Source organism: Chiloscyllium plagiosum, unplaced genomic scaffold (genome assembly GCF_037043375.1).
Source record: "Chiloscyllium plagiosum isolate Xiang-an unplaced genomic scaffold, Cpla_swu_hap1 HiC_scaffold_23, whole genome shotgun sequence".
NCBI classification, from domain to species: domain Eukaryota; kingdom Metazoa; phylum Chordata; class Chondrichthyes; order Orectolobiformes; family Hemiscylliidae; genus Chiloscyllium; species Chiloscyllium plagiosum.
This window is the reverse complement of record NW_028270161.1, coordinates 43,850,757-43,868,056: the sequence shown is the minus strand read 5'-3', so window position 1 is coordinate 43,868,056 and position 17,300 is coordinate 43,850,757. Positions and strand designations below refer to the sequence as shown.

General features: G+C 39.6%; 1 protein-coding gene and 1 long non-coding RNA gene across 4 annotated transcripts in view; one reads left to right on the top strand and one right to left on the bottom strand.

The window, feature by feature from the left end:
- LOC122561649 (uncharacterized) overlaps positions 1 to 17,300 on the bottom strand; it is a 202,372-nt gene that overhangs the window by 112,661 nt on the left and 72,411 nt on the right. The gene's annotated exons all lie outside the window — the stretch shown is intronic.
- LOC122561451 (mucin-5AC-like) overlaps positions 1 to 17,300 on the top strand; it is a 43,722-nt gene that overhangs the window by 1,279 nt on the left and 25,143 nt on the right. The window contains exons 2-17 of the mRNA XM_087999280.1: positions 372 to 422; positions 512 to 568; positions 659 to 721; positions 1,403 to 1,735; positions 4,162 to 4,212; positions 4,302 to 4,358; positions 4,432 to 4,782; positions 7,156 to 7,206; positions 7,296 to 7,352; positions 7,443 to 7,499; positions 8,188 to 8,520; positions 10,394 to 10,450; positions 10,541 to 10,597; positions 10,688 to 10,744; positions 11,436 to 11,747; positions 13,938 to 13,994. Of these exons, the coding sequence (XP_087855406.1) occupies positions 372 to 422; positions 512 to 568; positions 659 to 721; positions 1,403 to 1,735; positions 4,162 to 4,212; positions 4,302 to 4,358; positions 4,432 to 4,782; positions 7,156 to 7,206; positions 7,296 to 7,352; positions 7,443 to 7,499; positions 8,188 to 8,520; positions 10,394 to 10,450; positions 10,541 to 10,597; positions 10,688 to 10,744; positions 11,436 to 11,747; positions 13,938 to 13,994 (2,001 nt within the window). The remainder of the gene's footprint in view (positions 1 to 371; positions 423 to 511; positions 569 to 658; positions 722 to 1,402; positions 1,736 to 4,161; positions 4,213 to 4,301; positions 4,359 to 4,431; positions 4,783 to 7,155; positions 7,207 to 7,295; positions 7,353 to 7,442; positions 7,500 to 8,187; positions 8,521 to 10,393; positions 10,451 to 10,540; positions 10,598 to 10,687; positions 10,745 to 11,435; positions 11,748 to 13,937; positions 13,995 to 17,300) is intronic.

Genomic DNA, 17,300 nt, shown 5'->3' with positions numbered 1-17,300 from the left:
TCCCAGAGTGGGCTCTTAATGTTTAGATATCATGAGTTCAAGGTGAGAAGGGAAAAGTATAAGGCAAATTAGTGTGGAAAGTTCTTTATGCGGAGGGTGGTGGGTATCTGGAATGCGTTGCCAGTGTGAGTGGTAGGGGCAGGCACAGTAGAGTCATTTAAGAAGTACCTAGACAGATACATGACTTGGCAGGGAGCAAAGGGATTTAGATCATTGGAAAATAGGCAACAGGTTTAGATAGACGATCTGGATCAGGCCAGGCTTGGACAGCTGAAGGGCCTGTTCCTGTGATATAAGCTTCTTTGTTCTTTGATCCTTCCTGCATGCTGAGAATTAATAGCTTATTTTATTCTCTTTTCTTTGCTGACTAGGGTTATCAGCAGCAACAGGAATATCAAAGACTACACAGATCACCATCAGTGGTGAGTATTGTCCGTCTCCTTATTAGAGTATGAAAGGAATTTTTTACAAAACCTGCACTAAAACTCCATAATTTTCCTCCACTCTTTAGCGCGTGGTCCAACTACAGTGATAAGTACACCGGTTTCTTCTGCAACCATCCGTACAGGTAAGTAAAGCTTAGTTCATATTCATGCATGTGATCAATGGAGTGCAATGTCAGAATTCCATATTAATGATTCGTTTCTCTGTCACATAGGGCCAAGTGCAGGCACCAACATACCCTTGACTCGTAGCCCTGTTACTCGGATTAAAGGTGAAAGTTAGTTTTCTCTTTGTCAAGAGCCATTTGTGTTGGAAAAGAGGGTCCGTGTAACAACTGATTGCTGATGGAGAATGAATTTGTCCAATATGTCAGACCTTCTGTGTGGAAATGTACAAGATAAGAGCTCTGGAAAAAGTTCTTATTTTTGTTTGTGAGCATATCATGTGTTGACTGAACATGTTTCATCCTGTGTCCTGATTTTGTTTCTGATGGGGAAGAAGTGGAATGATGGAATGACTGCGAAAAGGAATTGCTTGATGTCACCTGTCTAGACATTTTCTATGCTGTATGTTATAAGCTGTGCACAAAAATGTTGGCTTTCCTTCGCTTCATGTCCTGTATATAGCAAGATGTGTGATGTATAGGATTATTCACCATTTTGATTGTTCCCTTCTGGACTTTGAGAACTTTGCTTCTCATTATGTATTAGCAATAATAATTTTGTTTTACATACTTCAGTTGTTGTTGTGCTGCAATTTGCAATCTGCATTTCTTCTGAGAATGGCATGATGATAAAAGTTCTGACCATTTCTACTTAGGTTGAAACGTTTGGGAAGACCTCTTTGAGACACCACTTCATTCTGTGAATGTAGCCTTGCTACTTGGATGTTTTTATAGTTTTAGATTATGATATTCACTTCAGAGTGGTCTCATATATAGTGCTATTTTCTGTTCCAGAGCCAGTCTGCCACGGTGAATGGTCCCCCTGGTTTAATCAAAATACACCAACAATTTCCATACCAAAAGATGAGGAACTTTTGTTCCCTGTAAAGGACAAGTTGTGTCGTCACCCTGAAGATGTTGGAGACATTCAGTGCCAATATGTCGATTACCCTGAGAAGCCATTAAGTGAATCAGCAGACAATGTGCTTTGTGAAAATGATGTAGGACTGGTGTGTGAGGTCACTAAAGGATCTTCACGGAAAATTTGTGATGACTATAAAATTCGTGTTTGCTGCAAATCACATGTGATAGTGACGCCAACAACAATCATTGGAACTGCAAAGCCAGGTGAAACATCTGTATCCAGCAAGGATGATATTTATATTTGAGAAAATCTTTTTGATCAAGTTGTCTCATTGACAACTGTGTCAGATTATTTTTCAATCAAAATATCAATGATCAATTTTGGTTGACAGATAAGAAACAGAGAGTGGAATTAAATGTTTTGGCGGGCAGTGACTGGTGGGATACCACAAGGTCAGTGCTAAGACCAAATGTTCATGAAACAAGGTTAGAAAAAAGGTAAGTCAGCATAGTCCAACCTGACGAATGGGCTGACGTCTCGTTAGAGAGTGATCTGGTGGTAGTTTAACCTGAGGAACAACATGCATCACACGATGAGACAGGTTACCTCAGCCAGCACAGGAATTGAACCCACACCATTGGCAGTGCTCAGTATTGGAACTGAGTTGTTCAGGCAGCTGAGCCAACTGATTCATCAAGTGTATCTATTGCTTGGATGAGGGAACTGAATGCCGAATTTCCAAGTTTGCTGATGACACAATTCTGGACGGGATTATGAATTGTGAGAATGTTGCAAGGAGGCTTCAAAGTGATGTAAAGAGGTTGATTCAGTGAGCAAACACATGGCAGATGCATTAGAGCATGTCCATCTTTGAAGTAATACACCTTGGTGTAGACATCATGCACTTCGATGCAATCAACAGAAAGGAAGAATCTTGTTTAAGTGTTGTCTTATTGGGAAGTATGGATGTGGGAATGGATTTGAGTGTGCTTGTACAATAGTCAATGAAAGTAGATGGGCAGAAGCAGCAAACAATGACAAAGACAAATGGTAAGTTGTCCTTTATAGCAAACAAATTTGAGTTCAGAAGTATGGATGCCTTATTGCAGTTAAATGGGGCCTTGGTGAGAGTATGCCTGGAAGAATGTATGGAATTTTAGTTTCCCTTTGTATGAGAGGATATACTTGGTACTGAGTGGCTCCATCGTGGTGTCTCTGAGGCTGATATGGATGATTGGAGAAAGTGAGGACTGCAGATGCTGGAGACCAGAGTTGAAAAATGTGGTGCTGGAAAAGCACAGCAGGCCAGGCAGCATCCGAGGAGTAGGAGAATCGACGTTTCGGGCATAAGCCCTTCTTCAGGAATATGGATGATGTTGATATGGATGATGGCATGTCTGTTCTAGCAGGAGAAATTTGTTTGCCGCAAGACTTATTCACAAGAAATTGGAAGGATGAGCGTGCATGTGATTAATCTAATATAGTTCTAACAAGTACACTGGTAGTGTCCCTACACCTGTGCCAGGAGGATTCAGTTCCAAGTCAATCTGCTCAAGCTCTGTGTAATCACACGTCAGAACTGAATAATTAGAAAAGATCCAAAATTCCCACAGAACCAGACCAGCTAAATGCAGGGAGGATCTTTTCAGGAATCAAGGTCACAGTGTTCGTATGTGGTGTAGACGATTTACGACAGTTAACGAAAGACTTCGTAGCTCAAAGAGTATTGAAATCGTGGAATTCTCAATCACAGAAGGCTGTGGTAGCCAGTTGATGGAATACATTCAAGAAAGTGACAGATCATTTCTAAAATTATAAAGGCATGAAGGGGAAGGGAGATAAAGGAGGAATATTACATTGATGTGGAAATCAGCAATGGTATGGAATATCCTGTATGACAGGATTCTATTATGTCGATTGTGAATGAATATAATCATTCCTTCTGGCTTTTTAAGTTGAGTCAAAGGGGCCAGTATTTTGCGACTAGAATCCACAACATTACTCAATATTGAGAATTTGATGATAAATGTTAAGTAAGCATTTGGAATATTATAGAGTCATACAGTGCTGATCACCACGTTTATCAGAAGGTTGTGGATGCTTTGGAAAGGGTGCAATGGAGTTTCACCAGGATTTTACCTGGTATGGAGGGTGCGAGCTAGGAAGTGAGCTAGAGTAGATTCAGATTATTTTCATTAAAAAGATGGAGGTTGAGGGGGGACCTGATAGAACTTGTCAAAATCATGAGGTGTTTCGACAGGGTAGATAACAAGACGCTTTTTTTCCCAGACTGGGCTCTTAATTACTAGATATCATGAGTTCAAGGTGAGAAGGGAAAAGTTTACGGCAAATATGTGTGGAAAGTTCTTTATGCGCAGGGTGGTGGGTGTCTCGAATGCGTTGCCAGTGGAGGTGGTAGGGGCACGCACAATAGCGTCATTTGAGAAGTACCTAGACAGATACATGACTTGGCAAAGGGATATAGATAATTGGATATAGATAAAGGGATATAGATAAAGGGATATAGATAATTGGAAAATAGGCAACAGGTTTAGATAGACGATCTGGATCAGGCCAGGCTTGGACAGCTGAAGGGCCTGTTTCTGTGATGTAAGCTTCTTTGTTCTTTGATCCTTCCTGCATGCTGAGAATTAATAGTTTAATTTATTCTCTTTTCTTTGCTGACTAGGGTTATCAGCAGCAACAGGAATGTCAAAGACTACACAGATCACCATCAGTGGTGAGTATTGTCTGTCTCCTTATTAGAGTCTGAAAGAAATTTTTTGCAAAACCTTCATTAAAACTCCATAATTTTCCTCCACTCTTTAGCGCGTGGTCCAACTACAGTGCTAAGTACACCGGTTTCTTCTGCAACCATCCGTACAGGTAAGTAAAGCTCAGTTCGTATTCATGCATGTGATCAATATGGTCTCACATATAGTGCTATTTTTTGTTCCAGAGCCAGTCTGCCACGGTGAATGGTCTCCCTGGTTTAATCAAAATACACCAACAATTTCCATACCAAAAGATGTGGAACTTTTGTTCCCTGTAAAGGATAAGTTGTGTCGTCACCCTGAAGATGTTGGAGACATTCATTGCCAATATGTCGATTACCCTGAGAAGCCATTAAGTGAATCAGCAGACTATGTGATTTGTGAAAATGACATAGGACTGGTGTGTGAGGTCACTGAAGGATCTTCACGGAAACTTTGTGATGACTATAAAATTCGTGTTTGCTGCAAATCACATGTGATAGTGACGCCAACAACAATCATTGGAACTGCAAAGCCAGGTGAAACATCTGTATCTGGTAAGGATGATATTTATAGATGAGAAGATCTTTTTGATCAAGTTGTCTCATTGACAACTGTGTCAGATTATTTTTCAATCAAAATATCAATGATCAATTTTGGTTGACAGGTAAGAAACAGAGAGTGGAATTAAATGTTTTGGCAGGCAGTGACTGGTGGGATACCACAAGGTCAGTGCTAAGACCAAATGTTCATGAAACAAGGTTAGAAAAAAGGTAAGTCAGCATAGTCCAACCTGACGAATGGGCTGACGTCTCGTTAGAGAGTGATCTGGTGGTAGTTTAACCTGAGGAACAACATGCATCACACGATGAGACAGGTTACCTCAGCCAGCACAAGAATTGAACCCACACTATTGGCAGTGCTCAGTATTGCAACTGAGTTGTTCAGGCAGCTGAGCCAACTGATTCATCAAGTGTATCTATTGCTTGGATGAGGGAACTGAATGCCGAATTTCCAAGTTTGCTGATGACACAATTCTGGACGGGATTATGAATTGTGAGAATGTTGCAAGGAGGCTTCAAAGTGATGTAGAGAGGTTGATTCAGTGGGCAAACACATGGCAGATGCATTAGAGCATGTCCATCTTTGAAGTAATACACCTTGGTGTAGGCTTCATGCACTTCGATGCAATCAACAGAAAGGAAGAATCTTGTTTAAGTGTTGTCTTATTGGGAAGTATGGATGTAGGAAAGGATTTGAGTGTGCTTGTACACTAGTCAATGAAAGTAGATGGGCAGAAGCAGCAAACAATGACAAAGACAAATGGTAAGTTGTCCTTTATTGCAAACAAATTTGAGTTCAGAAGTATGGATGCCTTATTGCAGTTAAATGGGGCCTTGGTGAGAGTATGCCTGGAAGAATGTATGGAATTTTAGTTTCCCTTTGTATGAGAGGATATATTTGGTACTGAGTGGCTCCATCGTGGTGTCTCTGAGGCTGATATGGATGATTGGAGAAAGTGAGGACTGCAGATGCTGGAGACCAGAGTTGAAAAATGTGGTGCTGGAAAAACACAGCAGGCCAGGCTGCATCCGAGGAGCAGCAGAATCGACGTTTCGGGCATAAGCCCTTCTTCAGGAATATGGATGATGTTGATATGGATGATGGCATGTCTGTTCTAGCAGGAGAAATTTGTTTGCCGCAAGACTTATTCACAAGAAATTGGAAGGATGAGCGTGCATGTGATTAATCTAATATAGTTCTAACAAGTACACTGGTAGTGTCCCTACACCTGTGCCAGGAGGATTCAGTTCCAAGTCAATCTGCTCAAGCTATGTGTAATCACACGTCAGAACTGAATAATTAGAAAAGATCCAAAATTCCCACAGAACCAGACCAGCTAAATGCAGGGAGGATCTTTTCAGGAATCAAGGTCACAGTGTTCGTATGTGGTGTAGACGATTTACGACAGTTAACGAAAGACTTCGTAGCTCAAAGAGTATTGAAATCGTGGAATTCTCAATCACAGAAGGCTGTGGTAGCCAGTTGATGGAATACATTCAAGAAAGTGACAGATCATTTCTAAAATTATAAAGGCATGAAGGGGAAGGGAGATAAAGGAGGAATATTACATTGATGTGGAAATCAGCAATGGTATGGAATATCCTGAATGACAGGATTCTATTATGTCGATTGTGAATGAATATATTCATTCCTTCTGGCTTTTTAAGTTGAGTCAAAGGGGCCAGTATTTTGCGACTAGAATCCACAACATTACTCAATATTGAGAATTTGATGATAAATGTTAAGTAAGCATTTGGAATATTATAGAGTCATACAATGCTGATCACCACGTTTATCAGAAGGATGTGGATGCTTTGGAAAGGGTGCAATGGAGTTTCACCAGGATTTTACCTGGTATGGAGGGTGCGAGCTAGGAAGTGAGCTAGAGTAGATTCAGATTATTTTCATTAAAAAGATGGAGGTTGAGGGGGGACCTGATAGAACTTGTCAAAATCATGAGGTGTTTCGACAGGGTAGATAACAAGACACTTTTTTTCCCAGAGTGGGCTCTTAATTACTAGATATCATGAGTTCAAGGTGAGAAGGGAAAAGTTTAAGGCAAATATGTGTGGAAAGTTCTTTCTGCGGAGGGTGGTGGGTGTCTGGAATGCGTTGCTAGTATAGGTGGTAGGGGCAGGCACAATAGTGGCATTTAAGAAGTACCTAGACAGATACATGACTTGGCCGGGAGCAAAGGGATTTAGATCATTGGAAAATAGGCAACAGGTTTAGATAGACGATCTGGATCAGGCCAGGCTTGGACAGCTGAAGGGCCTGTTCCTGTGATGTAAGCTTCTTTGTTCTTTGATCCTTCCTGCATGCTGAGAATTAATAGCTTATTTTATTCTCTTTTCTTTGCTGACTAGGGTTATCAGCAGCAACAGGAATATCAAAGACTACACAGATCACCATCAGTGGTGAGTATTGTCCGTCTCCTTATTAGAGTACGAAAGAAATTTTTTACAAAACCTGCACTAAAACTCCATAATTTTCCTCCACTCTTTAGCGCGTGGTCCAACTACAGTGATAAGTACACCGGTTTCTTCTGCAACCATCCGTACAGGTAAGTAAAGCTTAGTTCATATTCATGCATGTGATCAATGGAGTGCAATGTCAGAATTCCATATTAATGATTCGTTTCTCTGTCACATAGGGCCAAGTGCAGGCACCAACATACCCTTGACTCGTAGCCCTGTTACTCGGATTAAAGGTGAAAGTTAGTTTTCTCTTTGTCAAGAGCCATTTGTGTTGGAAAAGAGGGTCAGTGTAACAACTGATTGCTGATGGAGAATGAATTTGTCCAATATGTCAGACCTTCTGTGTGGAAATGTACAAGATAAGAGCTCTGGAAAAAGTTCTTATTTTTGTTTGTGAGCATATCATGTGTTGACTGAACATGTTTCATCCTGTGTCCTGATGTTGTTTCCTGATGGGAAAGAAGTGGAATGATGGAATGACTGCGACAAGGAATTGCTTGTTGTCACCTGTCAAGACATTTTCTATGCTGTATGTTATAAGCTGTGCACAAAAATGTTGGCTTTCCTTCGCTTCATGTCCTGTATATAGCAAGATGTGTGATGTATAGGATTATTCACCATTTTGATTTTTCCCTTCTGGACTTTGAGAACTTTGCTTCTCATTATGTATTAGCAATAATAATTTTGTTTTACATACTTCAGTTGTTGTTGTGCTGCAATTTGCAATCTGCATTTCTTCTGAGAATGACATGATGATAAAAGTTCTGACCATTTCTACTTAGGTTGAAACATTTGGGAAGACCTCTTTGAGACACTACTTCATTCTGTGAATGTAGCCTTGCTACTTGGATGTTTTTATAGTTTTAGATTATGATATTCACTTCAGAGTGGTCTCATATATAGTGCTATTTTCTGTTCCAGAGCCAGTCTGCCTCGGTGAATGGTCCCCCTGGTTTAATCAAAATACACCAACAATTTCCATACCAAAAGATGAGGAACTTTTGTTCCCTGTAAAGGACAAGTTGTGTCGTCACCCTGAAGATGTTGGAGACATTCAGTGCCAATATGTCGATTACCCTGAGAAGCCATTAAGTGAATCAGCAGACAATGTGCTTTGTGAAAATGATGTAGGACTGGTGTGTGAGGTCACTAAAGGATCTTCACGGAAAATTTGTGATGACTATAAAATTCGTGTTTGCTGCAAATCACATATGATAGTGACGCCAACAACAATCATTGGAACTGCAAAGCCAGGTGAAACATCTGTATCCAGCAAGGATGATGTTTACATATGATGTTTACATATGAGAAGATCTTTTTGATCAAGTTGTCTCATTGATGACTGTGTCAGATTGTCAACCTGACAAATGGACTGCTCTCTCATTAGAGAGTGATCTGGTGGTAGTTTAACCTGAGGAACAACAGGCATCACACGATGAGACAGGTTACCTCAGCCAGCCCAGGAATTGAACCCACACTATTGGCAGTGCTCAGTATTGCAACTGAGTTGTTCAGGCAGCTGAGCCAACTGATTCATGAAATGTATCTATTGCTTGGATTAGGGAACTGAATGCCGAATTTCCAAGTTTGTTGATGACACAATTCTGGACGGGATTATGAATTGTGAGAATGTTGCAAGGAGGCTTCAAAGTGATGTAGAGAGGTTGATTCAGTGGGCAAATACCTGGCAGATGCTTTCGAGCATGTCCATCTGTAAAGGAATATACCTTAGTGTGGATGTCATGCACTTTGATGTGATCAACAGAAAGGAAGAATTTTGTTTAAGTGTTGTCTTATTGGGAAGTATGGATGTAGAAAGTTTTCTGAGTGTGCTTGTACACCAGTCAATGAAAGTAGATGGGCAGAAGCAGCAAACAATTACAAAGACAAATGGTAAGAAGTCCTTTATTGCAAACAGATTTGAGTTCAGAAGTATGGATGCCTTATTGCAGTTACATAGGGCATTGGTGAGACTATGCCTCAAGGAGTGTATGGAATTTTAGTTTCCCTTTGTAAATGAGGATATACTTGGCACTGAGTGAGTCTATCATGGGGTCTCTGAGGCTGATATAGATGATGGTATGTCTGTTGTAGCAGGAGAAATTTGTTTGCCTTGAGATTTATTCACAAAATGTTGGAAGGATGAGCATGAATGTGATTAATCTAATATAGTTCTAACAAGTACACTGGTAGTCTCCCTACATCTGTGCCAGGAGGATTCAGTTCCAAGTCAATCTGCTCCAACGATGTGTAATCACATGTCAGAACTGAATAATTAGAAAAGATCTAAAATTCCCACGAAACCTGACAAGATAAATGCAAGGAGGATGTTTCAGGAATCACGGTCACAGTGTTCGGATATGGTGTAGATGATTTACGATAGTTAACAAAAGACTTCTTACCTCAAAGAGTATTGAAATTGTGGAATTCTCTATCACAGAAGGCTGTGGTAGCCAATTGATGGAATGCATTCAAGAAAGTGACAGATCATTACTAAAATTATAAAGGCATTAAGGAGAAAAGAGATAAAGCAGGAATATTACATTGAGGTAGAAACAGCAAAGGTAAGCATCTTGTAAGGAATAAATCAAATGACAAGATTCTGTTATGTTGATTGTGAACAAACATAGTCATTCCTTCTGGGTGTTTAATTTGAAGAATCAAATGGACTGATAGTTTGCGACCAGAATCCACAACATTACTCAATATTGAGAATTTGATGATAGATGTTGAATGAGCATTTTGAATATCACCCTTTTTTTTGAATTCCTATAGTAAGCTCAAAAGTTGAACAAGTTCTTTATCAGAACAAGTTGGTGCGGGTTCAAAAAGATTCTGGAAACGTTTGCTGTGAAATGTTCAATCTTTCTAGTCTCAAACAAATTTGAATTTGCATGCAACTCGAGCAAAGTATCCTCTACATGGTGACCTTTGCATTTTCTTCAGACTTATTAAAGTTATACTTTGTGTACCTGTTGAAGATCTTCTTCAAATGTTTGCGAGCACCATTTTAAATTGCTTGATCAAAAGTCTTAATTAATTGTTGTGGACAGGTGTAACATACACAAAATTATCCTTCCTGCGTGCTGAGAATTAAGTTTTTTTCAATCTTTTTCTTGCTGACTAGGGTTAACAACAACAGCAGCAACAGGAATACCAAAGACTACCCAGATCACCATCAGTGGTGAGTATTGTCTGTCATCTTATTAGAGTATGAAAGAACTATTTTGCAAAGACTGCTTTTTAAAAACCATAACTTGCCTCTGCTCTTTAGCGCATGGTCCAACTACAGTGATAGGTCCTCCAGTTTCTTCTACAATCATCCATACTGGTAAGTAAAGCTCTGTTCACATTCATGCATGTAATTAATGGAGTACAATGTCAAAATTGCATGTTATTGATTCCTTTCTCTGTCACATAGGGCCCAGTCCAGGCACCAAAATACCCATGATTAGTAGCCCTGTTACTCAGATTAAAGGTGAGAGTTAGTTTTCTCTTTGTCGAGAACCATTTGTGTTGGAAAAATGGGTCAGTGTAACAACTGATTGCTGATGGAGGAGGAATTTATCCAATGCATCAGTCCATCCATGTGGAAATGTACACGTTAGGAGCTCGGGAGAAATTCCTATTTTCGTTTGTGAGCATATTATGTGTTGACTATGTATGTTTCATCCTGTGTCCTGACATTATTTCCTGATGGGAAAGAAGTGGAATGATAGAATGACTGCTAAAAATGAATGCTTGATGTCATTGATCAAGACATTTTCTGTGCATTATGGTATATGTTGTGCGCAAAAATCTTGCCTTTACTTCACCTCATTTCCTGTACAAATAGCAACAGTTGTGATGTATAGGATTATTTATCCTTTTTGATACTTCCCTTCCAGACTTTGAATACTTTGTTTCTCATTATGCATTAGCAATAAATATTTTTTTTCCCAAATATTCACACTGTCATTGTGCTGATATTTGCAAAGTGCATTTCCTCTGAGAATGGCACAATGGTGAAAGTTCTGACCATTTCTACTTTGGTTGAAACACTTGGGAAGACATCTTTGAGACAATATTTTATTCTGTGAATATAGCCTTGCTATTTGGATATTTTATGATTTCAGATTATGATATTTACTTCAGTGTTTTCTCATATATAGTGCTATTTTCTGTTCCAGAGCCAGTCTGCCATGGCGAATGGTCTCCCTGGTTTAATCAAAATACACCAACCATTTCCAAACCAAAAGATGAGGAACTTTTGTTCCCTGTAAAGGACAAGTTGTGTCGTCACCCTGAAGATGTTGGAGACATTCAGTGCCAATATGTCGATTACCCTGATAAGCCACTAAATGAATCAGCAGACAATGTGATTTGTGAAAATGATGTAGGACTGGTGTGTGAGGTCACTAAAGGATCTTCACGGAGAATTTGTGATGACTACAAAATTCGCGTTTGCTGCAAGTCACGTATCATTGGAACTGCAAAGTCAGGTGAAACATCTGTATCCAGTAAGGATAATGTTTATATATGAGAAGGTTTTTTTTGATCAACTTGTCTCATTAAAACTGTTGAAAATGTGTTGCTGGAAAAGCGCAGCAGGTCAGGCAGCACCAAGGAGCAGGAGAATCGAAGTTTCGGGCATGAGCCCTTCTTCTTGGATGCTGCCTGACCTGCTGCGCTTTTCCAGCAACACATTTTCATCTCTGATCTCTAGCATCTGCAGTCCTCATTGACAACTGTGTCAGGTTATTTTTCATTCAAACTAAAAATGATCAATATTGGTTGACAGACTGGGAACAGAGAGTGGAATTAAATGTATTTTTCTAAATGGCAGGCAGTCACTGATTGGATACCACAAGGTTCAGTGCTTCAGCCTATATATTCATGATATGATTTTAGAAAAAAGTAAGTTAATGTAGATCGACTGACGAATGGACTTCTGTCTCATCAGAGAGAAATCTGGTTGTAGTTTGACCTGAGGAACAACATACCTCAGGTGATGTGAGAGGTTCCCTCAGTCAGTGCAGGTATTGAACCCATGCTATTGGCAGTGCCCAGCATTGCAACACAGCTGTTCAGACAGCTGAATCAACTAATTAATGAGATGTATAAGTTGCATGGATGAGGGAATGAATGCAGAATTTATAAGTTTGCTGATGAGACAATTCTGGACGGGATTATGAATTATGAGAAGGTTGCATGGAGGTTTCAAAGTGATACAGAGATGTTGAGTGAGTGGGGAAACACATGGCAGATGCAATAGAGCATGACCATCTGTAAAGTTCTACACTTTGTTGTGGAAGTCATACACTTTGATGCAATAAACAGAAAGGAAGAGTATTATTTAAGTGTTGTCTTATTGCGAAGTATGGACGTAAGAAGTACACTAGTCAATGAAAGTAGACAGGCACAAGCAGCAAGCAGTTAGAAAGGCAAATGGTATGTTGGCCTTTATTGCAAATTGATTTAAGTTCAGCTGCATGGATGCCTTATTGCAGTTACAAGGGACCTTTTATGAGACCAAGCCTGGAGTAATGCATGTAATTTTAGGTTGCCTAGCTAAGAGAGGGTGTACTTGGCATAGAGGGAGTTCACCATTGGTTATCTGAGGCTGATAGCAGTGAGGGCATTGCTTGTCATAGGAGGACTGTTGCATTTTCCACTACACTTACTCACAAGACATTTGAAGGATGACAGCGGATCTGATTAATCTTATCAAATTCTAATGAGTGCAATGGTAGTGTACCTACATTTGTGCCAGGAGGACTAGGTTCCAAGTCATATTTGCTCCAGAGGTGTGCACAAACATGTCTGAACAGATTGATTGGAAAAGATCTAAAATTCTAAGAGAAGTAGACAGGCTAAATGCAGGGAGGATGTTTTCACTAAAGGCGAGTTTGTAACCAGGGTGCATAGGATATGGAGTAGACTATTTACGACAGTTAAGGAAAGACTTCTTGGCTCAAAATGCAATGAATTCATGGAATTTTCTATGACACCGAGCTGTGGTAGCCAACATTCAAACAAAGAAGTGATCACTTCTTAGATTTTCAAGGCATTAAGGGGAATGGATAGAAAGTAGGAATATTACATTGAGATAGAAATCAGCAAAAGTAAGCACTCTGTAGGGAATATACCAAATGACAGGATTCTGTTATGCCTTTTGTGGACAAAAGTATTCATTCCTTGTGGTTTCTTCAGTCGAACAGTCGAATGGATCGATATTTTGCGAGCAGATTCCTGAGCATTACTGAATATTGAGGATTTGATGATAGATGTTGAGTGAGCATTTTGAATATGACCCTTTATTTTTTGAAATCCTGTAGTAAACTCAAAAATTAAGTTTGTCCTTGGTAGGAACACATCCGTGGATTCAAAAAAAAAAATTCCAGAAAGGTTTACTGTTAAATTTTCAATTTTCTTGTTTGTGCTCTAAGACAAATTTGAATTTGCATGCAACTGAGGCAAGAATTCCTCTTCATGATGACCAATGCATTTTCTTCAGACTTATTGAAATGTTGCTTTATTTACATGTTGAAGATCTTCTTCAAATGTTTGTGAGCACATTGCAAATTTGCTTGATCACACCTGTCAATTAATTATTGTGAACACGTGAAACATACTCAGAATGATGATTCCATCTTGCTGAAAATTAATAGTTTCTTTTCTTTGTTCCTTAGGGTTAACATCAGCAGCTGCAACAGGAAGATCAAGCACTTCACAAATCACCATCAGTGGTGAGTATTGTTCATCTACTTATCACAACATGGTAAAGGTGTTTTGCAAAACCCACAGAAAATGTGTGACGACTACAAAATTTGCATTGGCTGCAAATCACTCATGATAGGGACATCAACAACAATCAGTGGAATTAAAACATCCGCATCCGGTAAGGATGACATTTACATATGAGAAGATTTTGTTTAAACAACTTGTCATGTTGACACCAAAAAAGAGAGAAAATGCTGGAAAATCTCAGCAAGTCTTGCAGCATCTGTAAGGAGAGAAAAGAACTGACGTTTCGAGTCTAAATGACCCTTTGTCCAGCATCCGCAATAGTTTGCTTTTGTCATATTGACAACTATGTCAGGTTATTTTTCACTCAAACTATTCATGATCAATATTGGTTGATAAGACAGGAAACATAAAGTGGAAATAAAGGTTTTGTCTAAATGGCAGGCAGTGACTGTTGAGCTACCACAAGGGGCAGTGCTTCAGCCCTTATATTCATGATCCGAGGTGAGAAAAAGCTAAGTCAAAGTAGTCTGACCTGATGAATGGGCTTCTGTTTCGTTGGAGAGAGATCTCGTAGTATTTTAACCTGAGCATCACATACCTCAGATGATGGAAGAGGTTGCCTCAGCCAGCACAGGAATTGAATGTACGCTATTAGCAGTGCTCAGCATTGCAATCCAGCTGTTCAGGCAGCTTAGCCAACTGGTTCATGACATGCATAAGTTGCATGGATGATATAACCGAATGCAGAATTTCCAGGTTTGCTGATAACACAATTCTGTGTGTGATGATGAATTGTGAGGAGGTTGCAAGAAGGCTTTAAAGTGATGTAGAGACGTTGAATGAGTGGGCAAACACATGGTCGATGCAGTAAAGCATGTCCATCTATAAGGTTATACACTTTGGTGTCGTAGCCATACACTTTGATGCGATCACCAATGTTCAAGTGGTGACATATTGGCAAGTATGGATGAAGAAAGGAATCTGAGTGTGTTTGTGCACTAGTCAATGAAAGTAGATGGGCAAGCAATTTGGAAGACAAATGGTATGTTGGCCTTTACTGCAAACAAATTTGACTTCAGAAGTATGGATGCCTCATTGCAGATATCTGCGGCCTTTTATGAGACCAAGCCTGGAGTAATGCATATTATTTTAAATTGCCTACGTAAGAGAGGATATTCTTGGCATAGAGGGAGTGCATGATGGGTTATCTGAGGCTGATACCAGTGAGGGCATGTTTGTCATAGGAGGACAGTTGCATTTCCTTCTACACTTATGAGACATTCGAAGGATGACAGCGGATCTGACTGATCTTATCAAATTCTAACAATTGCAATGGTAATGTATCTGCTTCTGTGCCAGGAGGAGTGTGTTCCAAGTCACATCTACTCCAGTGGTATGCAAAAACATGTCTGAACAGGTTGGTTAGAAAAGTTCTAAAATTCTAAGAGAGTAGACAGGCTAACTGCAGGGAGGGTGTTTTCCCTAATGTGGAGTCTATAACCAGGGGGCACAGTCTCAGGAAATGGAGTAGACTATTTATGACAGTTAAGGAAAGACTTCTTGCCTCAAAACGCAATGAAGTCATAGAATTGTCTATGAATCAGCAGATGATGTGATTTTTGAAAATGGTCTAGGACTGGTCTCTAAAGGGTCTTCACAGAAAGTTTGTGATGACTACAAAATTTGCATTTGCTGCAAATCACAAATGATAGGGACTCCAACAACATTCAGTGGAATTACAGAGTGTGTTAAAACATCCACATCCGATAAGGATGATGCTTATGTATGAGAAGATTTTTTCGATCAATTTATCAAATTAAGTACTGTGTCAGGTTATTTTTCACTCAAACTATCAATGATCAATATTGGTTGACAGACAGAAAACAGAGAGTGGAATTAAATGTTTTATTCGAATGGCAGACAGTGACTGATGGGATACCACAAGGGTCAGTGCTTCAGCCCATATATTCATGATATGAGGTTAGAAAAAGGTAAGTCAGTATAGTCCAACCTGATAAATGGTTTGCCCTCGTGTTAGAGAGAGATCAGGTGGCAGTTTAACCTGAGGAACAGTATTGCTGTTTGGTTAGATTATGGAGCTCATTGTCAAGGATGAGATTTCTAAATACTTGGAAGTGTGTGGAAAAATATGGCAAAGTCAGCATGGTTTCATCAAAGAGAAGTTACGCTGACAAATCTGCTAGCATTCTTTGAGGAATTAATGAGTAGTTAATCCAAGGAGAGCCAATGGTTGTTATCCCGTTGGACTTGACAAAGTGCCGCTGAAGAGGCTCTAAGTAAGATCAGGGTGCATGATGTTAGAACATGGATAGAAGATTGGCTGTCTGGTAGAACGCATTGAATGGGGATAAAACAACCTTTCTCAGGATGGCAACCAGTGAATGTGGTGTGTGCAAGGGTCAGTTTTGGATTCATAACTTTTACTTTCTACATCAATGATCTAGCTGAAGGAACTGAGAGCATTCTGGCTGATAATACATAGATAGGCAGATCAAAGAACTTTTAGAATGGAAGTGAGGAGAAACTTATTCATACAGAGAGTATTGAATCTATTGAATTCACTAACAGAAGGCTGTGGAGATCAGATCATTGAGTGCATTTAAGACTGAGATAGGTTCTTGATTGTCAAGGGGATCAAGTGTTACGGGAGAAGGCAGGTGAATGGGGATGAGAAACCTATCAGCCATGATTGAATGGAAGAGCACATGTGACGGGCTGAATGGCCTGAATGCTCGTATGTCTTATGGTCTTATGATCGATATTTTGTGATCATATTCAAGAATATTACTCAATGCTGAGAATTTGATGATAGATATTGTCAGAGTATTTCGAATATGACCCTTTATTTTTTGAAATCCTGTAGTAAGCTCCAAAATTAAGCTTGAGTCATAGAGTTGTAGAGATGTACAGCATGGAAACAGACCCTTCAGTCCAACTCGTCCATGCCGACCAGATATCCCAACCCAATCTAGTCCCACCTGCCAGCACCTGCCCCATATCCCTCCAAACCCTTCCTATTCATATACCCATCCAAATGCCTTTTAAATGTTGCAACTGTGCAAGCAAGTTCAAAAAATTCTGGAAATGTTCGCTGTTAAATTTTCAATTTTCTTGTTTCTGCTCAAAAACAAATTTGACTTTGCATACAACTGAGCCAAGAATTTCTCTTCAGGGTGATCATTATGTTTTCCTCAAACTTATTGAAAATACGCTCTCTGTGCATGTTGAAGATCTTCTTCAAATGTTTATGAGCACTTCGTGAATTTGCTTGATCACACGTATCA